This window comes from Wolffia australiana, chromosome 1, assembly GCF_029677425.1.
Source record: "Wolffia australiana isolate 7733 chromosome 1, ASM2967742v1".
Classification (NCBI taxonomy): Eukaryota; Viridiplantae; Streptophyta; class Magnoliopsida; order Alismatales; family Araceae; genus Wolffia; species Wolffia australiana.
In genome coordinates, this window is record NC_135835.1 from 15,952,947 (window position 1) to 15,972,465 (window position 19,519).

At 43.2% G+C, this 19,519-nt stretch overlaps 2 protein-coding genes across 5 annotated transcripts; one reads left to right on the top strand and one right to left on the bottom strand.

Annotated features, from left to right (window-relative positions):
- Positions 1-1,270: 1,270 nt before the first annotated feature.
- On the top strand, positions 1,271-3,569 carry LOC144708457 (uncharacterized). Of its 2 annotated transcripts, XM_078581792.1 has the most exons (6): positions 1,303-1,605; positions 1,824-1,994; positions 2,296-2,436; positions 2,641-2,730; positions 2,839-2,953; positions 3,035-3,569. In XM_078581792.1, exons 1-6 carry the CDS (start codon positions 1,369-1,371, stop codon positions 3,094-3,096), a joined length of 816 nt encoding a protein of 271 aa, XP_078437918.1. In that variant the 5' UTR covers positions 1,303-1,368; the 3' UTR covers positions 3,097-3,569. The 2 variants fall into 2 exon arrangements, with proteins under 2 accessions (XP_078437928.1, XP_078437918.1); XM_078581802.1 differs by lacking the exon at positions 1,824-1,994 and having other exon boundaries at positions 1,271-1,605.
- On the bottom strand, positions 3,190-6,664 carry LOC144708465 (histone H3-like). 3 transcript variants are annotated; one of them, XM_078581826.1, is made up of 7 exons: positions 6,503-6,664; positions 6,358-6,404; positions 6,229-6,265; positions 6,032-6,147; positions 5,872-5,946; positions 3,584-3,659; positions 3,190-3,461 (listed from the first exon to the last, which is right to left on the bottom strand). In XM_078581826.1, the coding sequence occupies exons 1-7, from the start codon at positions 6,603-6,605 to the stop codon at positions 3,190-3,192; spliced, it is 726 nt and encodes a 241-aa protein (XP_078437952.1). In that variant the 5' UTR covers positions 6,606-6,664. The 3 variants fall into 3 exon arrangements, with proteins under 3 accessions (XP_078437952.1, XP_078437943.1, XP_078437960.1); XM_078581817.1 differs by having other exon boundaries at positions 6,229-6,268; XM_078581834.1 differs by having other exon boundaries at positions 3,218-3,430; positions 6,229-6,268.
- Positions 6,665-19,519: the final 12,855 nt, after the last annotated feature.

The following is a 19,519-nucleotide window of genomic DNA, read 5'->3' on the forward strand; positions in this document are numbered from 1 at the left end:
GGGAAGCACGTTGAGATAAAGACAAAGCTATCCTAACATTTAGCTCGATTGGCGTTGTGGATTGATTAAGCTCTGAAGTTGGAGAAATCCTAGTCGTTTGTTTGATTAAGTTTGTGGCGCTGTCACTTCCTCATTTTTTGTTGGTGGTTGAGAATCACACGACATCATCTTTTAATTCTTTGCATAATCTCCTCATCTTTCATGATCGGCAGCTGCGAGAGTACCACGTATGCTGCATGAAAGTTATGTTTTGATTATTTAATTGAGTGTCTGACGTGGTGATGTGTCATCACATGCCACATCAATATCTTTTTCATTTTATTAAATGACATGATGATGCATGTCATTCTTTTTAAAAAAAAAAAAAGATTGCAATCATCGGATGATGTGGCGACGTAGATTGCGACACCACATCTTGTTTCCCTTTTTTACAAATCCTACGACAAAACGTACGTGCACCCTTTTCCTTAACTTCTCAACTTAAAAAAATCCATTTGAAGTAACTATTATTTTTAATTGTAATTTTAGTCACTTATTTTTCTATTTATCATTGCCTCTTGCAGGTTAAAAAGCTAACTTGCCTTAGCCGAACATTTGGCATTATATCATCAAGATTCATGGTATCATAATGGCACATTTTCACAATGATTACTTGTGTGAATCATTGCGAAAGTTGTGATTGGTTGCCATTCAATAGAATATAACGGCGACACATGGCAAGTTGGGAAAATAAGACCAGAAAATTTAAATAAACACAAGAAAGTAAAATCCAGTCATATAAATATAACCTATATATATCCACAAATATAATGTCAAAAATATCATAAAAATTGTTATGCATCAGAAAATTGATTTCTTTAAGAATATGATGGAAAAATCCTTCAAAATGCCATTCAATCTGAAAAACAGAATACCGCTCTAAAATTATGTTTGATCATTTTAAGCATGAGAACAAACATATATAATTATTGAGATGCATAAAAACTTATAAATCTCGCAGAATGAAACCAATGATTGACGTGTCACCAGTGTCTGAAGCTCCCTTATGTCGTCACTCCAGCTCTTTGTAGCATCTAAACATGATGAGCCAGGCTTGTCTTTCTATAATTCGCCAGTTTACCTGGGTGCCCACTGCTTAAAAAAATTCTTAATAATTCTTAATAATCCACTGTAATATGGCCTCCACCTTAAAAAAATTCTTAATAGTGCGATATCGGATTTGGGATAATCTGATATCGGAACAGATACCCCCTAGCCAGTATCCGATAACGCGACCCGGCCCACCAGTGAGTATCCGATAGCGGGATGACGACAGGTCAACTCTACCGTCCCGTCATCATCGTCATCAATAATATTCACCTGATTTGAATGAAAGCTTTAGCGGACGCGGGAGAAGGGGCGCTGCGATCTCAGTTCAAGGAAATGGACGACACCGCAGCCGACGTCAACCATCACTTGCTGAAGATCCCCGCTACGATCGCTTGCGAGGATCTCGTTCATGTTCTTGAGACGCTCTGGAACACCCGCAGCACGGGACTCAGTCAACTTCAGAAGCGCGATCTCCAGACTCGTCTTGTTCTTGGATCTCTCCGGGAGCTCGATCCTGTAAGCTTCCGGCGAACCGCTTTCATGATTTTGAGGTTCCGCGAGGTTTCTGCGAGAAATTTGAGAAATTCGATTTAGCTGAGCACTTTTTTGTGTATCTGTGCTCACAACGTGTGAAACTGGAAGATTTTATTCACAAACCCTAGAAACTTCTGCTTCTGGTAGTGTTATTCAGGTGATTTACCTCAAATTTTTTTTTTTTAAATATCCGGTGGAAGGTACTGGTCTGTCTCCGGTCGATGATGAGAAAGTCTCGCCAACAAGACTTCACTGATGATGAAATCCGGAAGCTCTTTCCTCGTGACCTTCAACCAAATCTTCAGGAAACCTTTTTGGCGATCTTGAAAAGCCATCGGAGTGAATGGGGAGAGCAAGAACCGAGAGTTTTGGTACCATCTTCCTTCATGATCAATTGGTGCTAAACATTTCTGACTGCTTACTTAGATAAAATATGCTTAATTATAGTCTTAGAGAATTTTGCTTTGTCATTTTCTCTGCATTCGAACTCATCGATTAACTAGCTTCCTAGAGCTTTTCTTTTGTCACATCAGATTGTTTTGATTTCGAATAAAACCATTTTCATCAAAAGAAGAAACATTAAGTTCGAATTTGGCAACTCATTTGCTTTCTTTTCCTTCAAGTTCTTGTGGTAAACTTGCAATATTCTTTTTCTTCAAACATTTGTTGTAGGAAAGTAGGGTTCCAAATCAGATTAAAACCAGCTCAGCCCCTCTATGGCCCAGAAGAGATGACTCCACATCTTATCATAACAAAGGCGATGATTCTCTTGCACTATCTCCAGGCCCAGAGCTCAACTTTCCAAACATCAGGGTAGGCAATGCACTTCATTTGTTTTCAATCATCATGTAACTAGCTTGACACGCTTCTCATGTGTGATCCATTTAAACCTCAGTTTATTTGGAACTTCACTGTATGTTATTCAGGAAAATATTGACTTCTTTTCTTCTATTTGTTCCAAAATCTCTTACCGAGTACCGATATGAATGCATAAATCTCCCTCTCATGGTTTTTCAGGGTAATCTTCCTCTTCTCAAGTCAATGACCTGGACCATTGAGAATCCAAATTCAGGGCCATCTGAACGAGCTGCTGTTGTCTTCATGAAGGTACTGAGTACTTAATTATATCTTTCAACACATAGAAATTTTCTTTTTGAAGACAGCATATAGACATAAATTAACCCTGAAAATATTTTTGCCTGTAATGTGTTTAAGCTGCAATATTCAACTCATCCGCCGGATGAAGTCGATTTGAAGTTTCGGGTTACCAGAGACACGTTGGAAGCTCTGGTGAGATCAATAACGTACATTAACGACCAGTTTCAACTGTGTAAGCACTTCGAATACTTCTGGAGTCTTTTTCCTTTTCATGACTTAAAAATCTGTCAGAAGTTAAAATATACGTTTGCAGTAAATTCCACCCAGCAAACGGAGAATACGACAGCAGCCGGAGATAATCAGGAGACAGCCTGATGTAGCTCACCCAACGGATGGATCAAGTCAAGTTTAATGATGTTATGACCGACTTTGGCAATGATAATATTACGACGATGGAAATCACTCTCATCAACTCAAATGGGTCGGGCTGGCTGACTTCGTTGAAAGACTTTTGAGAAGCGAATTATCATACAAAGTGGAACACAGAATAGCGTTAAAGTCGGACAGACAATGAGAAAAAAAAATGGGCAGCGCCACGGCAACCATACCGGAGACGACGTCGGCAGCGGTGGCGGCAGATACCACCAAAGTCCATCTCAGAAATGCCTGCCGCCGCCTATTCTTCTCGCCAGTTGCAAATCCTTCTGCACTGCGATAGCAGCGCCGGAAAGTTGAAGCATCTTAGTCAACGCGGACGACAGCAATTTAGTTTCAGATGAATGGATAAATGTTGAGAAAGATCTTGTAAGCGATAGGTAATCGATTAAATTGAATCACGTTGTGGATAATTCTTTTGACTTACTGAGCGTAACGCGCTTCGCGTGGATTGCACAGAGATTTGCGTCCTCGAATAGATGGACTATGAAGTCTTCTGCGGCCTGGAATGAACATACATTGTTTTAGGAGAGATATACGTGAACTGATAGCATAGTGGAAGAAAAGATTCGAGATAACGATTTATAATCAGGAAAATATTTTATGAACACCAATAGCTGTGAAACGCATTATTTTCCCTTTTTTCTACAAAAAGGTTATGATGTTCATGAGCAATATAATGATTCTCAAAGAAAGACGGTTTTCTCAAGAGGCACCGTTGTTTCTCTACACCCTACCAGCTACAAATCATCATAGATTTAGGAATAATTTTCATGGCTCAGTCATTTGTCTGCCACCGTTAGTGATGGTCGAAATCATCTGAAAAATGAATTTGACTGGATTCACCTAATGAGGGTAGCTAACTCGAGCTCGCAACTGGATCAAATATCTCCGAACCAACAACATCAAAGGATGAAGAGAGGTCAGAAAGTTAATGATATGATCTCTGACCCTCCTGGGCAGTATAGTTCAGGGATGCGGACAAGACAATTTTTTGTCCCGGGACAAAAAAATCGTCCGTCCGAGGGTATGGACGAAATTTGGGACGAAAATTTGCCTTGGGGACCACCGGATGGGACGGTTTTTGTCCCAAAATTTCGTCCATACTCTTGGACGGGACGAAAAAACTGTCCGTCCGGAGGTCTTGGACGATGGACGGACGAATGTGGACAAAAAACCGCCGGATTCACATCCGACGGTTGAGATGTAGCCACGTGGCCTCGCTATAACAATTTGCATCAAAGTCCCTGTATTTTTTTGTGCGTGCAAACTGACGCTGTTCAGAAATAATTGTATATATGTCCATTTGAATTCTCTCTCCATATTTCCCTAAAAAACTTGGAAAAATCTATATTAATATACTAAAAATATCAAATGGTTTTTTTTCGTCCGGGACGAGGGACAGGACGGTTTTTTCCCCAGACGGGACAAAATTCATCCCGGGAGAACTGGACGGGACAGTTTTTGTACCATCGGACGAAAATTTGTCCAGTCCTTTGTTCCTACACTGAATCCGGACATCGGACAGGACAAAATTCGTCCCGTCTCGTCTATTTTCCACGTCTGGGACGATCCCGAACTATATAGGGCAGTCTCATCTTTTGGCCATTAAGGGCATCTATGTCTTTCCCTTCCCATGTTTCCTTTAAATAGCACAGCCCTCAATTTACGAGGGCAGACAGAGAGTATTCTTCTAGTAGCTGTTCTTGTCCTTTCTCCCCTCCAAGTCCACACCCCATTCCTTCCCCTACGATCCTCCTCGTGACAGTCTCGTGACAGTCTCTTCTTCACCATGTCTTCAGGTGGCTCTCTCTGGTCGATCCCTACCTCCTCCCTTCAGCCTCTTCCCTGACCATTCTGGTTCTCCTCTCCATTCCTGGAAACTCTTTCTTTCATCTCCCTATTGATCTGTCATCTCTATCCAACTGAGGTTTCCATTATTGGAATTACGTCAAACACAATACATCCTGCGAGGAACATATCAGTTTTATGTCTCACTCACGATAGTAAACATGCTTCCCAGATACAGTTCAATATGATATCCCAAACATGAAACGTCACTCTCCCTAAACAAATGTAGCGTCCTCATTTTGACAGGTAAATTGTGGCAATTTACCTGGTTTCACAGATATCCGACAAGTTATGATCCAAAATGCACCCAAAATAGATTTTTTTCCGGAAATTACTATATTAGTCGAAGGAAAGCCCCAGTGCTAATGCAGCCACAAAAAATAATTCACTTCATATCTCACTGTGAACTCAACCTGGAAAGAAAAATCTGCCTCCTTAAAATCTCCACGGAAGTGTGGCCTACTCTTATTATATGTCGTTCTTGAAAGGGGAAAAAAGAGGACAGATAGTTCTTAAAAGTTAAAACATCAGTGAATATATTGTTCATGTACACAGACTCATCTATTATGTGAATCCAGCGATAACGCTCCTCAGTTTGTATGTTGGATCAATAGAAAATAAGTTCAATAAGCCGGATGACTGAAGAAATTGAAATATTGTAGTACACTGAGATCTCGTATTCTACCAGACATAGCAGCAAGATATTCTACTAAAGCAGACAAAATTCAAGAAACAAGAAAAACGGTAAATTGGTAGAAGACCCAGAAGGTAGGCGCAACGATTTTTCATTTCAATGAAATTGAACTAAAGATAAAACGAGGCAAAGCAAAACGGGTCAGTAAATAAATGGGTGATCTTCATTACCTCTTGAATTGCAATGAGTGCTTCAGGCGTCCACCGACAAACTTCTTTACTGTAGTAACCAGTGATTTCTCTAACCTGAAATCATACCAGAAATGTTCTTCAGGATTGTGGAAAAGTCATGCAAATGTAACACATGGCAATAAGAACAGATAAATCTCACGGTTCTGATGAACGGGGCAGCCGGAACAAGAAGCGAGCAACTTTTCTGAAACTTTCTAATCTCTCGAAGCGCCACTGTGCCTGGTCTAAACCTATGCGGCTTCCTCGCACTTCCGCCTATCAAACGACAGAATCTCAGCATCATCTACAAATCAAGGAGAATAAGAAAACTGCAAAACTAAAATCATTGAAACTGACCAGGCGTCGTATGAGAGGAGGAGGCCCAATCTCTACCCTTCTGCCAGCATCATTCTAAGAGATTAACACACTAATCCAGAGGCGCAAAGAAAGCAGGCGATTTTAAATCCCGAAAAGAACCGAGATTACCCTTTGAGTACTCGAGGAGTCTGCCGGGGCACTGGAGCTCTTCTCGCCTAGAAATCAAGCACGATTTTGGACAATCTAGGTCATGCGCAGGACGAAATCACGGAATCTGCTCAACCAAAAGAAGGAATACAGAACATGAATGTACCTCTCTTGTTCGGTTTAGCCTGCTTCGGCGTTTGATGCGGCGATTGTCCTCGATATGTTCGTCTGCGCTTCGGCCCGAACGCGATGTGCTTCGTCCTCGCCATCTCCGCTCTTGCAAGCGAAGAACAGGAAGAAGAAAGACACGGACCCGAAATATTACTAAACTTTGGACTTTCGGACCCGAGAGCTGAAGTCCGTATTTAGATTATTTTTCCTCGTTTTCTAAGAAAAAGGAATTTATTAAGATTCAGACTACTAGTCTTTAGGTCGTTTATTTCTAATTTTCCGTTTTCTTTATTGCGAAAAAAGATTGTTTAATCTAACGGATTCAAGAAGATATCCGAAACACGATAATGTGAATCACTTTTTCCCGCCAAAACCACAAACGCGCCATCTGAAGCCCGTTCAAATAGGGCGCCGCTGGCCCACGGGACGGGACGGGACGCGTCCCTTCTGTTGGGAATATTATGCTATCTCATTCTACTTCTACTCTCCACAAGTTAAAGGTATTTTTGGAGAGCTTTCTAGCACTTAAATTAGTATTTTTAATTTATTTTTGGGGGTTCCTTTGGGAAATTTAGTGGGCCAGGGACCGATCATCAGACCAATTTGGGACCGTCAGCCCACCATATCAGTTTGGACCGGCTGGTCAGTGCGGATCCAGTTCGAGGGTCAAACTGGACTACGACATAATTTTGGTCAACCCCCACTCCCCCCTCCTTTCCCTTGGGCATCATCCCCCTTCGGGTCACGCTCAGCCCCCCTTATTTTCTTCCTCTTTTACTCTTCATTTTCTTTTTCTTGTCTTATTTTTATGTTCTTCCCTTCCACATTTATTAATCTTTTCATCTTCATTTCTTCTTCTTTACATATTCTTCTATTTTCTTTCTTATTTTGTTTTACTTCATTGTTTTTTTATTTTATTCTTCCTTTCTTATTCTTCCATTTTTCTTCTCTTTATTATTCTTTCCTTATTCTCTTTGTATTTATTATTCTTCTTTCCTTATTACTTTATTCTTTTTTCTTTTTTCTTCCATGCCATTTTTTACTTTTCTTCTTTTTTCTACTTTTTTCTACTTTTTTCTTCTTCTTCCATGCCATTTTTACTTTTCTTCTTTGACTTTGCAATTAAATATTCAATATGACTGGAACAGAACCGGACCAGAACTGGACCGAAATTTAGATGAGGTTTATGTCCTTGCTAAAAGTTGGGACCCAGCCAAGATTGTCAAACCCTACTTGTGCGGAGCCTAGAATTGCATTGACAATGTCTCTCACCTGAAAATGGTGACTCTCAAAGGCGTAAGGTTGCACAAGTACTGCTGTCCATGGGTTACTCATATATTCCTTCGGTTGGTTTGTCTGTGTCGTCTATTGGTGTGTTAGTACCTTTTTTGTAAGAAACTGTTCCAAACAATGAATAATGTTAATTTCAACATGGACAACAAGTTTGAGAATTTGGGTTATGCATGGTATAGGGATCTCCACAATAAAGGGCAGATTAATGAACTTCAATGCAAAAGAGCAAAAGAACTTATATATAGGTGATGCATTATACATAGGTGATGGAAAAGAGCTTTGAATCAATGTCATTCTCATACTTGAGTTATAGAACAATCCTTGCCAGGTTTGCACCACCTATGATATCCTTTGACTTGAAAAAAGGGCAAGAAGAAGCTCACATAGCTTCTACTTGGCATCCACACAATGGACTTTGCTGCCTATTATGGTGATGTTGTTCTCTACAGTCCATGCGTCAATGTGGGTGAGACACTGTGTACATCAGTAAACATCCATACCAATTTCCCTTCTGTTAATAAAAATCTCTAAGTCTATTTTGGGACCCTATTTTGGGACATTTATATATAGGTGATGGCCTTCACTACACCCTATTTTGGGACGTAGCCCACCACTTGTGAGCCATAGAACCATAAACATTGAACTGACTTTTTCTTGACAAGTCTCTAGGGTAGATTTTTATTTTTTGATGAACTTTCTGTGGGGCATGCTGATGAAATTCCTCCCTTGCTTGCCCCATGGAGATGCTCGTCAGTATAAAATATTCGACTAAAAGCCATGGCGAAGAAGAGTCATCTACATGTTTGATATGCCCTTGATCTCATCCTATACTTTCCAGGGGGTTTCTCCAAATGTCTGCAGAAGATGTTATTTTTCTTGATGATGACCTTGTGTGTGGGTTTTTTCCCCTCACAAAGCATGTGTTGATACTTGTCTAGACCAATTTCAATGAAATTGTCCAAAATATTCGACCAAATTGCACCTTGTGCTATAGGAAGAGTGGATATCCACACTACCTAGCATTAGGCATTCATTTGATAGTTTGGGCGTGCGCCTATAAGCCAAGTGCAAGGTGGTACTTGATGTTGAATCCATTACTCCATTACAATAACATGGACAGGACATCCATTTACACCGTCATAATATGTAGTCATGAAAAATACTGTTTTGCAATAATAATCAATGCATCATGGCCTAATTCACATGGAAAATAGAATGCACAATTTGATTTATCACAGTGTAGTTTTTTAAATGTCATGTGGTGAATATATCACGGGACAAACATGTATTATCGTAGAAAGACTGCAAGAATAAGAGAGCAAGATTTAGTGAAGATCTGGAGAAAATAAAGAAGAGAGAGATATGGGGAGAATAAAGCAGAAACATTTTCAAAATATAGGGGGTAGATATAGGAATAATAAGATAATTGCGAGCAGAACAACAGTTGGAGCTCTTAGAGGAAGAAAGTTGTGTTAGCGAGCTTGATAATATCGAATTTAAGTCAATAAAAGGCTGCTTTTTTATTTAATTTTTGCCACTTATTTTTAAGTTTGTACATGCACAATTCACCATTTAATGTTAAAATGAAAAAAGTCTAATTTATTTTTCTATGACCTATATTCAGTATTTTATAAGTAAATGAAACTAACTCCACATTACTTCTTTTTCTCACTTGTTATTGGCCTTTAATTTGACACATATGACTTATGAGAATAACCTTGAAATTTTTGGATGCTAATATGATGAAATGGACAAACTAAGCCACTTCTTGGACCAGAATAAGAAACAAGGCCATGTCAAATCATAAAAGAGGTCCAATACACAATAAGTTAATTGTCTAAACCCCATTTAAGCCATTTTAATGAATCGGATTGATGCAGGACAACGTCAATGACGTCGTCCCAAGGGTACCGAGATGATGCTCTGATACTGAGTGATGTCGGACCTCGTCCGGTCGGGTTTCGAGGAGATACTCAATACTCGGGTAATAGCACACATCGTCGAAGACGTTGTCCATCGGGTATGGATCTACGGAGATGCGACTAAGTGATGCGAAGACTCCTAGGCAGATGTACATGCAGGGCCCGACTCGTGGGGTTCGCCAAGCTCCAGGCTCTAGGGGGGGGACCAATGACGGTAACGACGACGCTGTCTATGATGCCGAACGGACTGAGTATGTGGGTGCTTTTACGTAATGGATGGGCTCGGCTCGTACCTAGGGAAAACGCTTGGTAGGTTCTCTCATGTCCATTTACCCTCTCACCTATTCTATCCCAAGTGCGGTGGAGTGCAATCGAAAGATATATGACAAAAGATAAATTAACTTCAGACAGCTAGGGGAGCGAGGTACCTCTTTGGTCGTGTCGTCCCGTTGTCGATATATTCGTCGGAGTAGTAGCCAGTGCGGGCAGGTTTGGCGGAGTCGTACCATGGACAGGCACAACGCCTGCTTGACTGGCGGCGAAGATGCAGTGTAGTAGACGTGATGCTGATGAGAGAAGACGCGGCATGGAGCAAGGATTTGTGGCTCGACACGATGGGCGGTTGTGCAATAACGCACGGGCAGATCGGTGCGACAAGAGCGACCCGTTGCAGCGGGCAGTGTGTGGGTGACTCAGCATGGAGTGCAGATTCTGGGCGACTCAACGCGACGAACAACGGCGTGGCAGCAGGCAGAGCGTGGCGGCTTGGCACGGTGGGAGCGCACGGATGGTGCTGATGAAATGGCATGGCAGGCAACATACAAGTGAATTGACACGGTGGCGGCAACATTGGTGTCGGCGATGGCAGACGGTGGCGGCGTGGGCGGCGGCGCGTTGGCCGACAGCGGCTGCACGGACAGCGGCGACTGCGTTGCGAGCGGCGGCGACGGCGTCACGAGGGGCGGCACGGGCGCAGGTGCAGGCAACGTGAGCGGCGACGACAGCGTCGCAAGCGTGGTGCGGGTGCGATTGTGGAGCGGTGCTCGGCGATGGTGCAGCGACAGCCTTCTTCTTCTCCCTCCCCTTCCTCTTCTTCTCCTTCCCTCTTCTCCTTCTTCTTCCTGATGGAGGACCATCAAGCTGATCACGTCCATACTCGTCGCTAGCCCCTACGCAGAGCTCGAGCCGATGTGAAGAACCAATACTTCCACTATCAGGCTTGAAGCAACATTCACGTCATCTTGGAGCGTGCCAAGCCGTCTTTGTGTTCTTTTCTTTTTCATTGTCTTTGGATTGTCGGAGGCCCCTCCTGCGTGAGCACCGGCTTCCTGCATGTGTTTTCATTTTCTTAATTGTGATTTAGCTACTATCTTTAGGGGGGAGGAAATCCATATTGGGCTTCTTCTCCCCCCTAAAGATCGTTTTTAAGGGGAAGCCCACTAGGCTTTCCCCTTAAAAGGGGGCCGAATTGGGCCTCCCACGACTGCCACTTCCTATATAAGGAGGAAGGGTGGACGTGGGAGGCTCAAGGCTCGCATCTTTGAATCGAGATCTTGTTTTGCTATTGACAGTTATTGGTTTGAAGGTTCTTCATTGTGTGTTCTTGGCTGAGTTTTCTTCTATTGATCTAGCATTCCATCTTCTTCAAAGAGGCTTCGGTCGTTTCCGACTGCCTTTGATTATTCAGCGGCTGAAGATTCCAGCGTAAGAATGAAATTCACCGTACATTCCTTCATCGACAGTCATCAGAGGATGCTATTCTCGACTCTAGCAAATCCCATTTTTTGAAGAAAGCAAGTTCCTCTCACGCTTGTGAACAATAGATCCGGTCATAGAAAATTTCGTCCACCTCCAACCTTCGACGAAGTCACGGCTGGTCATCCGCCTTAGTATTGCCGTCTGCATCTTTGGAGCTGGGTTATGTGCATCCCGTTTATTTTCATATTAATATTGCAGCCTTACTATTGCTCGTGATCAAGAGATTTTGTGAAAGATATCTGTCGTCTACTTCCATCCATCGTCGATTTCATCGCCCGTTCATCTGCCCTGGTGTTGCTGATCGCAGCAGTTGGATCAGATCGGTGGATAAATGGCTGTCGTGGATACTCCAAAATTTCAACTTGCAATGACATCCATCCTAGAACGACAATCAAGAGATGGGATATCATCCCAACCCGAAGCCTGGCTGCCATGTATCTTCCAGCCCTTGACGTTTCAGCTGCCAACGAAGCCTTTAGTCAAAGATCTCGCCCTACCGACCCTCATCAACATATTCCATTGACTTAATACACTTCGGGTGCATTACGGCGATTGATGACCGTCTGAAGGGCTCTAGCTTTCTGTGAACAGGATTCCTACTCTACAGTCTTGTTACTCTCTATTCCATTGGGCGAATGATTGGTTGACCATCTCTGCTACCCAATCAACCCTACTGGTTTGTCTCCTCCCCTCCCCCCTTTTCTTTACAGTATTATTAACACTTTCAGTGCCAGTTTTTCGACTGCTCATCGACTCGAGAGAGATTAAGATTGTGATTGAAATAGCCATCGTCTCTAGTTAGAAAATTTCCTTGTCGGTGCTGGATCAATTTGTATTAAGTCAACGGTGTGGACATCCTTGGATGAGAGTTGTCCCCCAGTACTTTGTCTTCTCGAACTAATTACGTTGGTCATTGGGAGCCTATTGTGACGACACCCGTCATGTGTCATAACTGCTTACGCCTCGGGCCTTCTGACTTCCATCGTACTTCTCATTGAATCCTCTTAAATATTTGCATCAGTACTATGCATTTCATCGTATTCCCGTTCGACCTCCTTTGGTGGAACACGAACCACCCAAAGTCGGTCGTCGTGTTGGTATCAGAGCCAGGGGTTGGTAACCTCCATGTTTAGCACCATCAGTCCTAGATATTAAAAAAAAATTATTTTTTTTGCACGTCTTGCACACATTCATTTTTTTGAAATTCATTGCACCTGCATTCATACATCGCATATAATTTGCTATTGCATCATCCTAGATAGGAAACCCTAGAGAATGAGATATCTGGTCATAAGATGGTTCAAACACGAAGCCAATTACAGTCCACTATTGACGGTATGTCCCACGACGAGGATCCTGTTTACGATCCTAAACTCTCGGATCTTCCACTAGAAGATCCCTTGCTGGCACTTCCTCAGGCTGTTATGCCTGACTCTGTCGAGGCCGAGTCGACTACTCGAGGTAGTAGGGAATCCACACCTAGGTACCGTAGTTCCCTTAGCGGGCCGTCGATGACCGTCGCACCGCCTCGGTCCGATGACCTAGGACAGACTGTACTACCCTTGGCGTCCTTATCGGCACTGGGCGCTCACCCCGCTCCAGCACGAGTGGACAATTTTGTCCAGCGACCCAAGAAAGCACCAGCCAGAGATAACTAGGAGTCCCACCTGCCTCCCAACATGCCACCTCAATCGTACGAGCCACGGACACGCCCCTTTCAGCCACGTCAGATGCCATGGGGACAACAACAATGTCGACAACCTTCGACCGGCCAATCTCATCCTCTGAGATACAACGAAGACCAGTACTACTATCAGGAACATCCACAGAATTTTTTGGAGCTGCAATTCCTGCCCCGACAGGAGGCACCCACCACGGCCGGATATTGGCCATAATGACCACGTCATGATTACTAGGGCTGACCTTACGAGTCGGCCCCAACTCAGTACCCGACGTGTGACAACTATGTACCATCATATGCGCATGGCCACCCATTGGCACGTGAGGAGCCATATTATTCGCCGGCGCCCCAAATAATCCCTGCACCATATGGTCCAGCATCGACTCATCCACCTTTTTACGACGTCCAGGGTTACTACGGGACACCTAGTGTATCCACGGAGACAATACCGCCGACTTATGCCTGGGCGCTGACTTATGCCCCAGCGCCGACCTATGCACCGGCACTGACCTATGTGCCGGTGCCAACTCATGCGCCACTGCTGACCTACATGCAGCGTGATTCTTATGCCACCTCGGCGCCACCAGCTGCACGGCCGATTACTCCCGCAGCCTACGTACCGTATGCGGCTACCGCCCAGTATGACCAATATGTACAACCGGCGCCTCTGGCCCCGAGGACTGTCAACGTGCCATTGAGACCCCCTATGCCACATGATTATCGTCTGGTCCAGCATGTCCCGGCTCTCGTTCCGACATTAGAACCCATAGATCCCTACGAACCACAAGACGTTCGTCGACATCAGCCAGCCCGTCGTCACTACGACGATGATGATAGAGACCACAGATGGGAAGCCCATTGAGCCATGATTCAAAAGAGTGTTCGAATCAAAGTTCCTATCTAAGAGGGCACACGGAATCTGAAGGATTACACGGACTGGGAGTCTGATTTAGAGAGTTACTTCTAGTGGCATAACATGGATGACGACCTTTGTTTTGCATATGCCAAGGCCAAGCTTGGAGGCTAGGCTAAGATATTCTGGAAGAATGAGAAGGATGCCATGAGGCGACGAGGAGATCCACCTGTCACTTGGTAAGTCATGTCAAGAAAGCTTAAGGATAAGTATATCCCTAAGCTCTACATGACATGTCTCCTAAAGTGGATGGATGTCAAGTAGGGAAATCACAAGGTTAGTGATTACATTGAGGACTTCGAGGAATACTCTATGCGCTGCCACTTCGTCGATAGTCCCCATGTTCAGATTGCACTCTTCGTGCACAGACTACATCCAGCAACGAGGTAACGGCCAACCGCCGTTGCCCTACCCCGCACGCTGAGCACGCGCTTGACTTCCAAGAGGCCCACGCCTTCGAGTTGAGTCCACCCAAGATTGCCAATGGCCATGTCCCTCGATGACTCCATACCCTAGCACCCGCAGAGAGTCCTCATCATGTATTTGCCCAACATGTTTTGTCGTTGCATCAACATCGCCTTAGTAGATCTACGCATATGCATGCAAAGTACAAGCATGTTGCTCACTTGCATAGCCGACTCCGAGTGTCCGATGTAGGGAACCGAGTGTTGGTGAGAACTTGGCCGGAGAGTTATTCTCCCGGGTTGTCCATAATGCTACATGTTCATAGTGCCAACCCGTTCTCGACCCTCCAACGAGTGGGCGGTCAAGCCTACGTCGTTGAAGTCCCTCCTTCATGGGGGATCAGCTCCACATTTAACGTGGTGGACCTGGCTTCGTACCGAGCCCCTTCTCTCCCCTTTGACCTGGTCTTTCTAGACCCCCTAAATGTGAGTGAGTTTGCCACGACCACTCCCCCGATTGTTTCACCCTATTGGCATGAGGCCGTCGATTGTATACTGCAAGAGGTAGTTGACTATGCACGGAATGAGGTATCGCGAAGGTTCTTGGTGCGATGGCTGGGAAGGACAAGCGTGGACGACAAGTGGATCACGGAGGCAGAGTTACGACACCTCCGATTGGATCTCCTTCAACCTCTGCCATTTACTCCCACACACTTGTCGGAGTCGAGTTCTTCTGACCCAGGAGGATTGATGGTGCGTAGCAACCAGAGTTCCTAGAAACGTCTTCAGAGACACTGGCATCTTCACCAACACCACTGTCGGTTCGCGTTCAACCCGACCGGCATGTCAAGGTGACCGTAAAGGCACCCGAGTTCCAATATCCGAGGTGCAGGCAGGTTCATATTTGTTTGAGTCCGCTTGGTTTCATTTCCTTTCTTCGCATTCGTTTGTCATTTTATTTTGATTTACGTCAGTGTTCTCTCATGCGTGTGCCCCTTTAATTCCATTTTGTGATGGGGGATGGAGCCTTGGCACTTAGGCCCCTCCCCCTACCCCCTCATTTCCTTTTTATTTTTATTTTATTGTAATTGAGACCCATTCTATAAGGGTCCCCTTTGTGGATCATCCTTCCCCGACCCCTCTCTTTGGGTCTTCTTAGGGCCCACTTACCACTCCTTTATAAGGGAAGAAAGGTGCCCTAAGAACTTGGGAATTGTTTTTTTAGGAAATTGTTTGTTAAGAAGAAAGCAGGTCCCCTTGAAGAAAGAAGAGGAGGGGTCGAGAACTACGGAAGGCGACGCCCAAGGTTGGTGATCTGAGTAGATATCTCCCCGTGAAGGTTCCCTGACGGGAGATTGATCCTCCGTCACCTACTCCGAGTATGAATTTGGGCGTGGACAATGCATGGTTCCATGCCGGCCTTGCCGCATTCAACCGATGTACGCCCTTCCAAACGTTGAATTTCAGTTGACAGGTGGACCGGATTCACTGATGGTGTTGAGTGAATCGGGTTCCCGGGCACTCTGCTCTAAAAAATACGGCACAAATATCTCAATTCTGAACCTGAAGGCTCCAGCGTCTGTCTGCTGGGCAGCTCTCCAAAGAGTTGCTGTCGATCGGTCTTGCACCGGTCCAGGTCAACGACGCCTTGGCCGTGCCATCACCGCATACGCTACTTGACCAGGCCTTTGATTTGACTACAACAGCCCCGTGTATCACCCCAAGATTGAATCGGGTGAACCCTCGGGTTCTCAGTAGTCCTAAATGTCGGTCCAAGACCATCCCTACGACACCACTATTAGGCTCGACGCACTGTGAGTCGAGCCTTGCTCCAATTTTCTGTGTTGTGCATTTCGTGTCAGTCCAACTTCACCCGAGGACTCCCAACCGTGTGACTCCCTAGGTGTCATCACTGCTGAGTGGTGCTGCTCAGCGATCGATCAAGCTCGCCACCTACGGCCTAACGACCGCCCTGCTGAAGCTATCACGACCCAACGTCCTTGCCTGGTCTCGCTACCAACTCCACTCCGCTCCTACCTCGACTCTCCATTGCCTGGCGAACCCGCCAGACCATCTCCGACTGGTTCCTCTGCTCCCGCCATCCTCCAATTGCGTAGGCCTCCCCGACGCAGAATTATCCCAATGAGCGTGCTCCAACAAGGTACGTCGTTCCCTGCTTGCCTGTCATTTTTCTTTCTGCAGTCTACCTTTGGTTGCCTCCACCGCGCTCGGGTTAGGTAGGTGAGAGGGAAGATTTGAGCGTGAACTACAAAACTTGAGCGTCTATTGGTACGGGCCGAACCCGCCCGTAACGTGCGGGCCCTATGGACAGAGTTCTGTTCGGCGCATAGTCCTCTTTGCCTTCTCGATGAGGCTCGAGAGGCCATCATCGCTGTCACTGGCGCCCCCTCAGAGCACAGAGTTTGGCATCCTCACCAAGTCGGTGGCCTGCCCATACGACACGTAGGATGCATCTCTCATCACATTCTAGTACATACTACACATTAGGGTTTATCCATCCATCGAATGATGACGCCGTCGACGTTCGACACCCCTATTTAGGTACCGAGCCATCATCCTCGGTACCGACCGGACAACGTCTTCGACGACGTCCGACATCAAATTGGTATCAGAGCATCGTCTCAATACCCGTCTGGACGACGACACAGCCATTGTCTGGCATCAGAGAGAAAGTGACACAATTCAATTTTTACAATGTTTCAGTGTATTTAGTTCCTAACTGTTTGTAATTTTTTACAAGAATCCTAAACTAGGCCTCGAGAGTCTTTGGATAATGAGAAGGAAAACTAGATAGGGAACATGAGGCTAATGGGGTTTACTGAATCTTGAGTGATTTTTGGTTTTGAAATATTTGTGTATTTTTATAAGAATTTTAAATCAACCATTAAGACTATTTGGATGATGAGAGAGAAAGATAAAAGAGAGAAAGTGAGCCAAATGAACTTTGTTTTAAAAATTTAGAGTTATTTGGTTTTAGATATTTTTTATTTTTCATTATAATTGGAAATTAGGTCTCGAGAATCTCTAGACGGGTAGAGTGAAAGCTAGAGAGAGAAATTGAGGATAATGGGCATGATAGATTTTTTTGTGATATTGGGTCCCAAGATGTTTGTTGATTTTATTCAAAATTTAAATCAGGCATTAAGAATCTTTGGATGAGGAAAAAAAAACCTAGAGAGAAAATGTTAAAGCACTAAAAGTTTTTAGATTTTTAGGGTTGTTTTGTCGTAGAGTGTTTGTATTTTTTTATAAGAGTCTTAAACTAGGCCTCCAGAGTCTTTAGATGATGTGAATGAAAGCTGGAGAGGGAACTTGAGTGGGTTTTATTGAATTTTTAGTGATATTTGGTTTCCAAATACTTGTGAATTTTTATAAGAATTTTAAATCAGGCACTGAGAATTTTCAGATGAGGAGAGAGAAAGAAAGATGAAGAAAGTGAGCCAAATGAAATTAAGCCTCTAGAGTTTCTAGATGAGGAGAGTGAAAGCTAGAGAAAGAAAATAAGGATAATGGGTTTAATGGAATTTTCAGTTATATTTGGTGTTGAGATGTTTGTTGATTTATATTATAATTTTAAGTCAGGAACTAACAGTATTCGGATGAGGAAACAGAAACCTAGAGAGATAAATTGACACAAATAATTTTTTTCAAAGTTTTAGTGTTATTTAGTTCCACACAGTTTGTCATGTTTCATGAAAACCCAGAATAAGCCCTCGAGAGTCTTTAGATGATGAGAGTGAAAATTAGACAGAGAAAGCGACGTTAATGGGTTTTATTGATTTTTTAGTAAAATTTTGTTACCAAATGTTTGTTTATTTTTTGGAGAATTTCAAATCAGACACTAAGAACCTTAAGGTGAAGAGAAAGAAAGCTAGATAGAGGAAATAAGCCGAATGAACCTTTGTAAAAATATTTTAGAGTTATTTGGTTCCATTTATTTTATATTTTTTATTAGAGTCTGAAATTAAGAGTTGGGAGTCTTTAGATGAGGAGAGTGAAAGCTAGAGAGAAAAACTATGGATGATGGTTTTGATGGCATTTTTAGTGATATATGGGGTCAAAATGTTTGTTGATTTTGATTTGTGTTTTAAACCAGGTATAAACAGTCTTCGGATAAATAAACAGAAACCAAGCGAGACAAAGTGATACAAATGAATTTTAAAAATTTTTAAGTGTTATTTAGTTCTAGACAATTTGTTACTTTACTCAAATCTAAACTAGGCCTCGAGAGTCTTTAGATAACACTAAAGACGGAAAATATTATAATTTTTAGTGCCTGATCTAAAATATTTGGCTTTTATTCAATTTTTGTGATATGTGTGGTTTTGAAAGGTTCGACTGATTTTTATCAGAATTTTAAAGCAGTCACTAAGAATCTTTAGATGAGGATAGAGAAACCTAAAGAGAGAAAGAGACACGAATAAAATTTTTCCTAAAAAGTAGAGTTATTTGGTTTCACAAAATTTATTTTCTTATGAGAGTCTGAAATTAGGTCTTGAGAGTGTTTAAATTAGGTCTTGAGGATGGTGAAAGGCAGAGAGAGAAACTGATGATGATGGGTTTCATCAAATTTTTAGTGATATTTGGTGTTGAGATGGTTGTTGTTTTTTATTGGAATTTCAAATCATGCATTAAAAGATTTCACATAAAAAAATAGAAACATAGTGAGAGAAAGTGTCACTAATAAATTTTTTACATTTTGAGTGTTAATCAGTTCCATAGAGTTTGCTATTTTTCATGAATCTGAAATTAGCCCTCTAGAGTCTTTAGATGACGATGATGAAGGCTAGTGTGAGAAAGTGAGGTATTTGGTTTTATCGAATTTTTAAGGATATTTGATTTCCAAATGTTTGTTTATTTTTTGGGAGTTTAAAATCAGGCACTAAGAATATTTGGATGAGGATAGAAAAAGCTAGAGAGAGAATGTGAGCCAAATGAACTTTAAAAAAAATTGGAGTTACTCCATTTGAGAAGTTGTATATTGTTCATGAGAATCTGAAATTAGGCCTGATGGAATTTT

What these genes read in the sequence shown, in the direction of transcription:
- LOC144708465 (XM_078581817.1), bottom strand. Translation starts at nt 6,605, where the DNA reads ATGGCGAGGACGAAGCACATCGCGTTCGGGCCGAAGCGCAGACGAACA. An exon ending in GGCTAAACCGAACAAGAGAG is followed by an intron (nt 6,405 to 6,502) that starts GTACATTCATGT and finishes CTTGATTTCTAG; the next exon opens with GCGAGAAGAGCTCCAGTGCC. An exon ending in CTGCCCCGTTCATCAGAACC is followed by an intron (nt 5,947 to 6,031) that starts GTGAGATTTATC and finishes GTATGATTTCAG; the next exon opens with GTTAGAGAAATCACTGGTTA.
- LOC144708457 (XM_078581792.1), top strand. Translation starts at nt 1,369, where the DNA reads ATGAAAGCTTTAGCGGACGCGGGAGAAGGGGCGCTGCGATCTCAGTTC. An exon ending in AGCAAGAACCGAGAGTTTTG is followed by an intron (nt 1,995 to 2,295) that starts GTACCATCTTCC and finishes CATTTGTTGTAG; the next exon opens with GAAAGTAGGGTTCCAAATCA. An exon ending in CTGCTGTTGTCTTCATGAAG is followed by an intron (nt 2,731 to 2,838) that starts GTACTGAGTACT and finishes AATGTGTTTAAG; the next exon opens with CTGCAATATTCAACTCATCC.